We start from the raw sequence: 10078 nt of genomic DNA on the forward strand, positions 1-10078 counted from the left end.
CCCCCCCCCGGTCATTCACTACCCACACTCACATAGGATATCACATTGCAAAGAGGCCACAACTAGAGGTTTTGAATACCACCATAAAAAGCATCTCTCTCTCTCCATAGGATATCATTCTACACTTCATAGGATATCTCTCTGCAAATACCAATGATGTTTTCCAGCTCCTATGGCCTTCTTGCCATCTCCCTGGGTTGATGCTTTATATGTCAAAAGACTTGATGAAACCCCAGAACATTTATTTATGCATTGCATGTTTGCAGCTCAATTTTACACTAGAGTTGGCTCGGCATTTTGGATGGTATTTGACCTTCCCTCTTGAAATTGAAGTTTTCCTCTCTACAATCACCCTTTTAAAAATACAAAGGCCATACTTTGGATGCATATTACTCCCATTTTCTTTTGGATTCTCAGGAAAAGATGGAAACAACGTGACTTCATTGATAAAGAGCAACCTTTCAATAAGTTTTTCAATTTGATCACTTACTATGCTATTTCATGGTGTAAAATGTCTAATCTTTATGCTACATACTTTCAGGCTTCCCTTCGCTTTTTTAATCTACATGGACAGATCGCCTTTTATAAATTTCATACATCAATGAAATTGTATCTTATCAAATGATCGACCTAGGTGAAGTATTGGTGGAGGTTGAGATGAGATGACACATTTTCTCTATTCATCTTCATTTTTCCAGCCAATATATTGGGCAACTTAATGGGCAACAGAATAGACAAAGGTTATCATAGACATCATAAAAGTTGATCGTTGACAAAGAGCAAAGCATAGCAAGCCATCTCCCATGCATAGACGGTACAATTCATTTTCAAGAAGACCTAAAGGATGATGATTTCAAACGCACTCTGAACTTGATCAGCATCTTAGACATCATGAACTTAAAGGAAGTAAGTTCTAATGCTATGATAGATGACTCAAGTGTGCTACTACTAGTTAGAACTTAAATCTCTTATTTATTTCTTGGAGTGATAATACCAAAAGCTTCAATTAATGGTTGTTGACCTCAACTTTTATACAAGGGATGCCCAAAATACTCCCAACTTAACTTTTTTGTCGCTCACTAAGAGGATCAAACATTGTACGAGGAATTTCCCCAGGGGTAACAACGATTACAAGGCAACCTGGCAATGGAAAAGTAGGGTCATTTCCGTCAGTTTTGAGTACTCACTATTAGGCAATTTGAGGAATAATTTTCCGTTGGTCGCTAGGTGGCTGAAATACTTGATATTGGAAGAATGTGCCCTTTGGCAACAAGATAATTGTTACCAAATATGGTAGGAAGATAAGGGCCTAGTTTAGTTTCAATCATTTTGTAAAACACAATAGGTGTTCACGCCTTTGTTACAAGCTGCTATTGGGCAATGATGCATTTAAGCTAGGGCAGGTACACACTAATACGTTTCCTTATACCTTAGCCAGCTCCAAAAAGCCATCCACCTCCATTAAGTAATTTATTTTTTAACGAGAAACAACTTATCAATGGTATAATAAAAATGAAAAAATGTTCAAGGGTTCAAATAATCGATGGGAGTTTAAAAAAAGAAAGAAAATACAAATCCAGAACCTAGAAATGATTACAATCTTCTTCCTCATGCACATTAATGAAAACCGAACAAACTTGAGGAGTATACTGCCTAGAGACCCAAAATCTGAAATTATTATCTTGAAAATGAAAGACAATTTAGACTTACCATTAATGCCCCTAAAAACTAGAATAAACGTCGGATGAGAAAAGGCTTCTTCCAACAAGAACTTTTTAAATTCAAACCAAGGAAATAAATGCTAACTTAAACAATCTTCCACCCTAATGAAAAAGAACCCTAAAAGCCTCTCAAAATTCTGCAAAGAAAACTACCTCAAACTAAGATAAATAAAAAAAATAAATAAACCCTTTGAAATTCAAACCAATGAAATAAATACTGACTTAAGCAAACCAATGACTTGATGAGAGATTCATTATTTTCAGAAGAATTTGCTTTCAAATTGGGGTGAAAAAATTCATTTAATTACAAAATACATGATGAGAAAGGAATCAAAACAAAAGTACTAACAACCATTGAAACGACACCCTAGACTCCTTTTACTCAACAATCCACCTTTAAACTCACGCTCAACAATTGGTCTTCATAATTTAGCCAATTGAGAATAAAGAGGAGTGGCAGCAGACTTTAACAACAACAATAAAGTCCTCAGTTTAATTGGGGTTAATCCCTTTAAGGTAAATTTCTTCTCAAGGTTCTGTGCAAGTTGAAACTCATGATTGGTTTAGCCCATAGTGTAATTGAGAAAGCACCACAAATAGTGCAGCGGACAAGCTACTTGTCTTCTAAAATCTGGCCCTTACACTGTTCCCATTCTCATCCTAGAAAGAAGAATGTAGTGTGGTCTAAAAGTGGGCTGATCGAGTCTTGGTTTCTTAAGTCCCAAACAAATGAATTTAGTGCAGTACTTGAAGTGGATGTGGCCTGTGAAAATCAACTGTTGTGCAGAATTCTAAATCGTTCCAAGTCATTACAAGAAAATATGATCTAAATGATGATGGAAGGTTAACTTAAAATAAGAGTTCTTATTCCAAGAAGTCTTCGAACCTTTATCACTTCCTGCAAAGACAACTTGCTCCATCTTTCGGAGATGTTTGTAATGGTATGAACATTTCAAAAGATGTCATAATGGATTCTATACTACCAAGCGATGAATGTAGAGTGCCTCTTGAAGTGGGTGTGAACTGTGAAGAACAAGTTATCTGTAGAATTCTAAATCATTCCAAGTCATTACAAGAAAAAGTGATCTAAATGATAAGGGATGGTTTACTAAAAATACGTGTCCTTATTCCAAAAAGTCTTCAAAATCACTTACTGCAAAGACAATTTGCTTCATCTTTTGGAGACTTTCGTAATGGTATGAACACCTTATGGTCAAATGTAATGAAAGATAGTCATTGGAAAGCGTGAAATGATGGAAACCATAGAATTTTATCCCCAATAAAGGGGAAGCAAATACTTATATCTTCCTCATTCCCAAGTAAAGGGGGGAAAAACATCATTCATGATTATTTACACATTAACCTTGTTTCATGGGAAAGAGTCATCTGGGCAAAGATTGGAATTTAAGCCATGGTTCTAGTTTTTCTTTTTTTTTAATTAGAAACTGAACTTGCATCAAGAAAAAGTGAAGGAATAACAAAGGTATCCAAAAAAAAAAAAACCAAGCCTACAAAAGGAACTCAATTAAAGAAAGGGCATCCAATCAATTAAAATAATACAAAGCAATAATTTCAAAAGACCTAAGAAACTAACATGCAAAGGGAAACATAGAACCCTGACAGTGGAAAAACATCATTGGGGATTCTCTCCGTTCCTCTAAAGATTCGATTATGCTTCTCACCCCACCCCGCCCTCCACAAGAATCTCTCATTCTCACGAAAAGGCAAGATGTGAAGGAACCATTCGATCATCTCCTTGCAACCACTATATTTAGCAAATTGAGAGACAAACACATCCAGGCAAAAAAAAAAAAAAAAAAAAAAAAAAAAAAAAAAAAAANATCAAGATCTTCCTTTGCCTTTCGACAAAGGATGCAACAAAATAGCACAAACAACAAAAGCATCTTTCTTGAAAGCCCTCAAAAGTATTAACTCTTGCATGAATAACTTACCAAAAGTAAAATGAACCTTCAGGATTGAACCTTTCCCAATGCAATAAGGAGAAAGGGGAAAAAATGACTCACTAAACGAAAGGGATTTAACACGGAAAAATGAGCTACCCTAGTGGAGTTTGGACTCCAAAAGTGAACATTTTTTCTCTTCAGTAAGGCCAATCCCTGATCAAAGATAGAAGAGCCAAGATGTTCAAAGTTCCCCTATCGGATTACAAACAACAAAAACCCATTGAAAAAAGGGGAGCTCCTCAAAGGACTAAGGACTTCAGCCACAAAACTATTTTTCATGGAGGCCATGTGATAAAAATGAGGATACATGGAGTAAAGGGGACTATACCCCACCCACCTATCCTCCCAAAAAGTAAGCATCTCTCCCACCACTCACAAAACAATGACCAACAAAGAGAAAGATAGGAGCTCAGTAGAGATCTCTTTCCAAAGATTTGGAAGCTAAAAAGCATGAATACGGATACGAGACACGAATATGATAAGACAAGAATACGGTGACACGTCCTTTTTTAAATATCTAGAACACAAGCACAGTAAGGATACACTTACCAATTTTATTTTATTTTTTTTTTTTTTATAAGAGACAATTTCATTGATGAGTGAAATTTACAAGAGGGATGTATAATCCATGATGTTTACAAAAGACCTTCCCAATTTGCAATGAGGGAGGTATAACTATAGGAAGTAAAAATATTAGACAGTTTACACCAAGATATAGCTTGGTAAACAACATTGTCGAAAAGCTTAGTGTAGGTCTGTGTCGTTTCTGCAAATATTCTCTGATTTCTTTCTTTCCACAGATTCCAAAAGAAAGCCATGATGAGGTTTTTCCATAATAGGGCTTTTGCGTTCTTGAAAGGGTGGTACATTAAGGCCATATCCAAAAAATCCTTTACCTCCCTAGGAAATGTGAGATGCCATCCGAATATATTAAGAATCGTTGTCCAGAAATTTTGAGTGTATGTGCATTACATAAACAAGTGACTTTGTGATTCGTTTGCTTTCTTGCATAGTGGAACCAATTTGGAGAGAGGGTGATGTAAGGCATTCTTTTTTGAAGATTTTCACTTGCGCTGATGGCTTTATGCGCTATTTCTCAAAGGAAGAACTTCACCTTTTTAGGTTGATGTCCTTTCCATATTTAGTCTTTGCTAGCGTGGGATTTATTGCTTCTATTTTTTCCCCCATGTCCATAATCAAGGATTTTGTAGAAAAGACCCCGTCAGCGCTGGGGAGCCAAGTTAATGAGTCTTCTTTGTTTGACAATACCACAGGGGCAAGGTCAAGGCTTAATTCGGCCCACTCCGCTGCTTCATTATCCTTTAGATTCCTACCAAGCTTCAAGTCCCAAAATTTGTTGACAAAATTCCACCTTTCTTTAATCGTGCCTTTTTTGTTGTGAGAAAGCCGATACAAAAGTGGATACTTCAAAAAGCTAGCGTGGTGTTTTCAATCCATGGGTTGGTCCAAAATGATGTGCTTCCCCCATTCCCCACCCTATGGCGAGTTCGGTGGGTGATGAGATTTTGATGTTTCTTTATGTACTTCCAAGGCCCTTTTGTAGAAGATGGAGGGAGGTGATCTTTGTTTGATGTAGGAGTATATTTAGCCTTTGTAAGATTTCGCCATAAGGCCTTTTCTTCATGATGATATCTCCATATCCATTTGGCGAGGAGAGCTGTGTTCTTCTTCCTTATCGAGAGAAGACTGAGACCTCCCTTTTCTGTTGGGAAGTTTATAATATTCCAACGAACAAGGTGTGCGCTATCTTTCCGCAAGTAATTTCTGAAAAGTCTTTCTATATCCGCGGCCACTTTTTGTGGCATTTCAAATAGAGACATATAGTAGGTAGGGAGGTTGGATAATGTGGCTTGTATTAGGGTAAGTCTTCCGCCTTTTGAAGTATAACGTGATGACCATGTTGACAACCTTCTTTTTATTTTCTCAATAATAATCTTCCAGAAGGAAAAGGATCTGTGATTTCCTTTTAGAGGTAGTCCTAGGTACATATTCGGCCATTCTCCCTTTTTACAACCATATATTTTTTACACAAGGAAATTCAAAGATGATAAATTTATGCATCTATGTGCTTAAAAAATGAGTTCAATGTATTTTATTCTCAAAATTTACTAGTTTTTTCCAATATTAGCAAGAGTCTAATTAGTATACTAAACAAGTGCTTGGTATTTGTTTAAAAGATGCTGAGACTTATATTAACTTTGTATAACTAGGGTCTAACACATACCTAATGTGTTAACATGTGTTTATATATGCCCAACAAGTGTTAGAGTGTCCAAGTGACGGATACATATCGACCACGAACATATTAGCCAAACTAAAGTGTTTGTGCTTCTTAGTCTAGAATTGTCTACATTCCACCCAAACACCCACTCAAATAGATGAGGACCGTATTTACAATAATCTTATACCAAACGAATTCAAGAGAGAACCTCTAAGCCATTTTGTCAGAAAAGCTTTGTTACGAATCCTTAAATTCCCCGATTGTAGCCTCCCAAGGTTCAGAAGCTTCCTCATTGCCTCCCAACTCACCAAGGTCTTTGGACTACAATTTTGAAATCCTTCAACCTCATAAAGGATAGAGCCTACAATAAAAAAGTAAAGGATCCAATATCTTGGGTGCCTCATTCTCCCATATCCAAGGATTTCCCTATTTCCTTGCTCTTTAGACCTCGAAGAATGCTCAAGTTTGTGTTGGTCTACCACTATAAACCTTGCAACAACGACCTTCCCATGCCACCTTAAAGATGAACTTACCAAGTAGCTTACCCTCGCCCAAAAACTTAGCTATTGTCCCTAAGGAGACAATTGTTTTAGAAAGCAAGTTTTCATTTAAAAACGAGAACAAATATAAAAGGTCAAAAAAACTAGCCGGTACAAAAGGGAGCCCAAACCCACCGGAAGAACCTCCTAGCCAAAAGATTAACGCCTAAGTAATAATTCCTCCATCCACATCCAATGAAGACAATGGGATGTGGCCTCTTAATCCCAAGAAAGTTGAAATCCATGATTAGTAACCGAAGGTAGTGACCCACACAAGGTTTCCTTTTGTGGCCTCTTTGGAGAGACAAGTACACATGGAATGTATAATTCTTTTTGCTCAGAGCTTCACCACAAAGCTATCAAAACACAATATCTAATCCAAAAATTACTCCCAAATTGTGTTGCATTTCCCATCATGGATGATAAAACATGGGCATTAATTTTGATCATGCGACTTCACAAGAAAATTTTGGACTTCCATTCTAGTAGCTTTTGAGTGGTAGTTCCTTTGCATAAGGACAATAGTAGTTGCCATCAGGCTTTGTTGGTGGGCATCCTTTCAAAAAAAGACAAGGAGATCCTATGGATACAGCTTATACGGCTTTCCTTTGAAGTCCTTGGAAGGAGAGAAACAACATGATCTTCATAGACAAATTTTAGCCTTATATTATATCCGAAGGTTTTCCATGTCAATGTGCAACTAAATATCATGCAGCGTCAATGTGGTTCTTTCCTTTCATCATAAGACTCCATGATGTCGTAGGATTAGGGTAAATTGGGATAAATTCATATTAATGGTTATATTCTTGATTAATCCCTTTTAATTTCCCTTTTTGAATTTGTATTTGCCATAATTCTCTTCAAATAGAGAATCTCTCTCATGTATCCAAAACTTAGATTCATAATAAAGATTTGATTAAATATTGTAAAGAAAACTCTTTTTATCCTCTAAGGCTACTCCGAATTGGTATCAAAGCAACTATTTGGGCCAACTCTAGCTACAATGCAAATTGCAAGAGGGAGGTTTACGACTACTTATAAGGTGATGCATTTTAGTATACATGCTTTCCCTGTTGGACAACATATATGCTTTCCCTTTTGGGCAACATTTTTAACTTGCCTTGATTGCAGTTTCTTCTCTTTTTCCAATCCCAATTTTAGGGTTTAGGAGAAAGAGTTCTTGTCTCTCTATCCTCCTTTTGTGTTTCTAATGAAAATCTTGCGACTCTTCACCCCCCACCCAAAATAACAAATCTACCAAGGGTGTTTCCCCTCTAGAATTCAAAAAGGTAAAACCCTAAATAATCATATTAGTGAGCTTCATGGTACCACTGTTTTGGGAATTAGCATGAGAGGAACCAGAGTTTTTAAATAAAAGTTAATGATGCAATCAGCGCTTAACAGGAAGGTACTTTTACCCAAACTCTTCAATAACACTATTGGTTTTGGTAAAGGGGTACATTTGTAATCTACCCTGTTCCTCAAATGCATTTTTACATAATCGCATACTTTTAACATACATCCATATGGAATAAAGCTCAAAATGTGCATTTTAGCCTATGATACTCATAGCCAAACTGCAATATGAACTAAGGCATAAGATGAATGGGCATCCTATAAGTCACTAAAAAAAATATTCATGTTTTCATTAAACGCTAAATACAGACTTGCACAACAAATTCCCCATTTACCACATACATAATATTTAGGTAAAATCAAGCATCAAAGACTTACACTTTAAGCCTCATGCCCAGATCTTGCAAAAATGTGCAGTATGACTTTCGTAAATAAGTCTCCTTCTTCAAGTCAATACCATCTCTTCTTGATGGGGAATTTTCTTCGATTTCCTTTCTGGACAAGTACCAATGACCTGCTTCGTCTTGCTTGTCTTGAGAACTCTTCGAAGACCCACCATCAGATGTTCTATGATGTGTTGAATCGAATGGTAGAAATCCAGACATGATGTTCAATAGCCTAGAACAATGCCAATTTTCTGTATCGATTCAACTCCCTTAAACTAAAACAGCTATTTCCTGCCAATAAGATCAAGATAAGTACAAATTCAGATATAAATCACAAAAATCACGAACTGACAAAGTCACTGTGACCAATAAAAATATTTCAAATACTAGTTTTTAGTTCATTAAAAATTTGGGCTATTTCGAAAACGGTTTTAACTCTGTTCAAAGAAGTGTTTTAAAAAAGAAAAAAAAAATTGTAATGAAAAGTTAATGTTATTGTTAGTAGGGAATCATTATTCACAGACCATAATTTTGGAATGAACGACTTTATTTAGTTAGTACCTTATTGGAACTCATTCCTAATAAGCAAATGTAAAAGCACGACAAAGAATGGAAATCCATATGCTATAAACTAGAAAGGCTACACTTGCTAGCATAAAAGGCCAGTTTCATGTAACTCAGGTCTGTTAAATACAACTTCAAGCCACTTCGGGACAAAATTCTTTCAGAACTTATTCTCATGTGGAACCGAATATGCTCCTTATCCTTTTGTCCATTCCCTAGCAATCAGTTATTAGAAGCACAAATTCATGTATAGTAAGCTTACCCATATACCTATTCTCTTTAGTCATAAGCCCTTACAACTCACCATTACCATTTTTGCATACTTCGAATAATTCCTTACCGATTAAGCAAAAACGCCAACAGTCTCCAAGCGAGTATGAAGAAACAGGGTGAAAAAAACAGTTCTCAAGTAAGAAACAGGAAAGTACAAGTCTTCGATCTTTACCTTCGCATTATCCACTCTTTCCACGAAGCTCATTAACACCACGATTTTCCTTATCCAAAGCTCTCAGAATTCGCGAAATCCAAGAGCTTCCCTCCCTGCCGAATAGTAGAACAATACCAATTAGCGAGACGAATGAGAGGAAGATCGAGATAAAAACATTAAAACCCCACAAAACAACACGAGAGGGTAACAAAAAGGTCAAAAAACCAAAGGATTAGAAGAAACGTACAGATACAAAACCGTGAGTGTGAGCCCGCGAGAGAGCAGCTGCTAAGGAAGAGCTGGAATCGATAGCAGAGAGAGATTGAGAAGGAAATTGAGGAAAAACATGGAATTGGGAGATGGAGATGGCGCAGTGTTGGTGTGTGGTATGCCCTAGAGGGTTGGAGGGAAGAACGGCAAGCGACCGCGCAAACAAAGAGCCAACACACTCAGACTCTTTGACCTTTCTGCTATCATTATTTTTCTTTTTTTTTCTTTTTTCTTTTTCTTTTTCTTTTTCTTTTTCTTTTAGGATAAATTGCAAATTTATTTCCTCAATTTCCAAAAAATTAAAATTTAGGTCCTAACATTTTTTAAAAATTAGAATTTTACCCCTTTACTTTCATAAAATCTCATAAAATATCCACGTTTCGTTGTTCGTGTCAATGAGATAATCTCTTATATTTAGCTAATTATGTAAGTAAAATAGCTGATCGGATAAAAAAAAATTGATTTTATAGAGAATAGATTCGAGTGAATATGAAATTATTCAATTCGATTTTTTCGTCAATAAGTTAGTTATCTATAGAAGGTCGGGGAAATATTTTTCTATTAAATTAATAATATTAATTTTTTTTTTAATTCGACGAATAGGAAGAT

General features: G+C 36.1%; 1 protein-coding gene across 2 annotated transcripts in view; it reads right to left on the reverse strand.

Moving 5' to 3' along the window:
- LOC111801329 (cyclin-T1-3-like) overlaps positions 1–9641 on the reverse strand; it is a 15541-nt gene extending 5900 nt beyond the window's left edge. For both annotated transcript variants that reach the window (XM_023685287.1, XM_023685286.1), the window contains exons 1-3: positions 9447–9641; positions 9218–9312; positions 8201–8499 (exon numbers count right to left, since the gene is read on the reverse strand). In XM_023685287.1, the coding sequence (XP_023541055.1) occupies positions 8201–8427 (227 nt within the window). In that variant the 5' untranslated portion in view covers positions 8428–8499; positions 9218–9312; positions 9447–9641. The remainder of the gene's footprint in view (positions 1–8200; positions 8500–9217; positions 9313–9446) is intronic.
- Positions 9642–10078: the final 437 nt, after the last annotated feature.

The sequence above is a fragment of the Cucurbita pepo genome, chromosome LG09, assembly GCF_002806865.2.
Source record: "Cucurbita pepo subsp. pepo cultivar mu-cu-16 chromosome LG09, ASM280686v2, whole genome shotgun sequence".
NCBI classification, from domain to species: domain Eukaryota; kingdom Viridiplantae; phylum Streptophyta; class Magnoliopsida; order Cucurbitales; family Cucurbitaceae; genus Cucurbita; species Cucurbita pepo.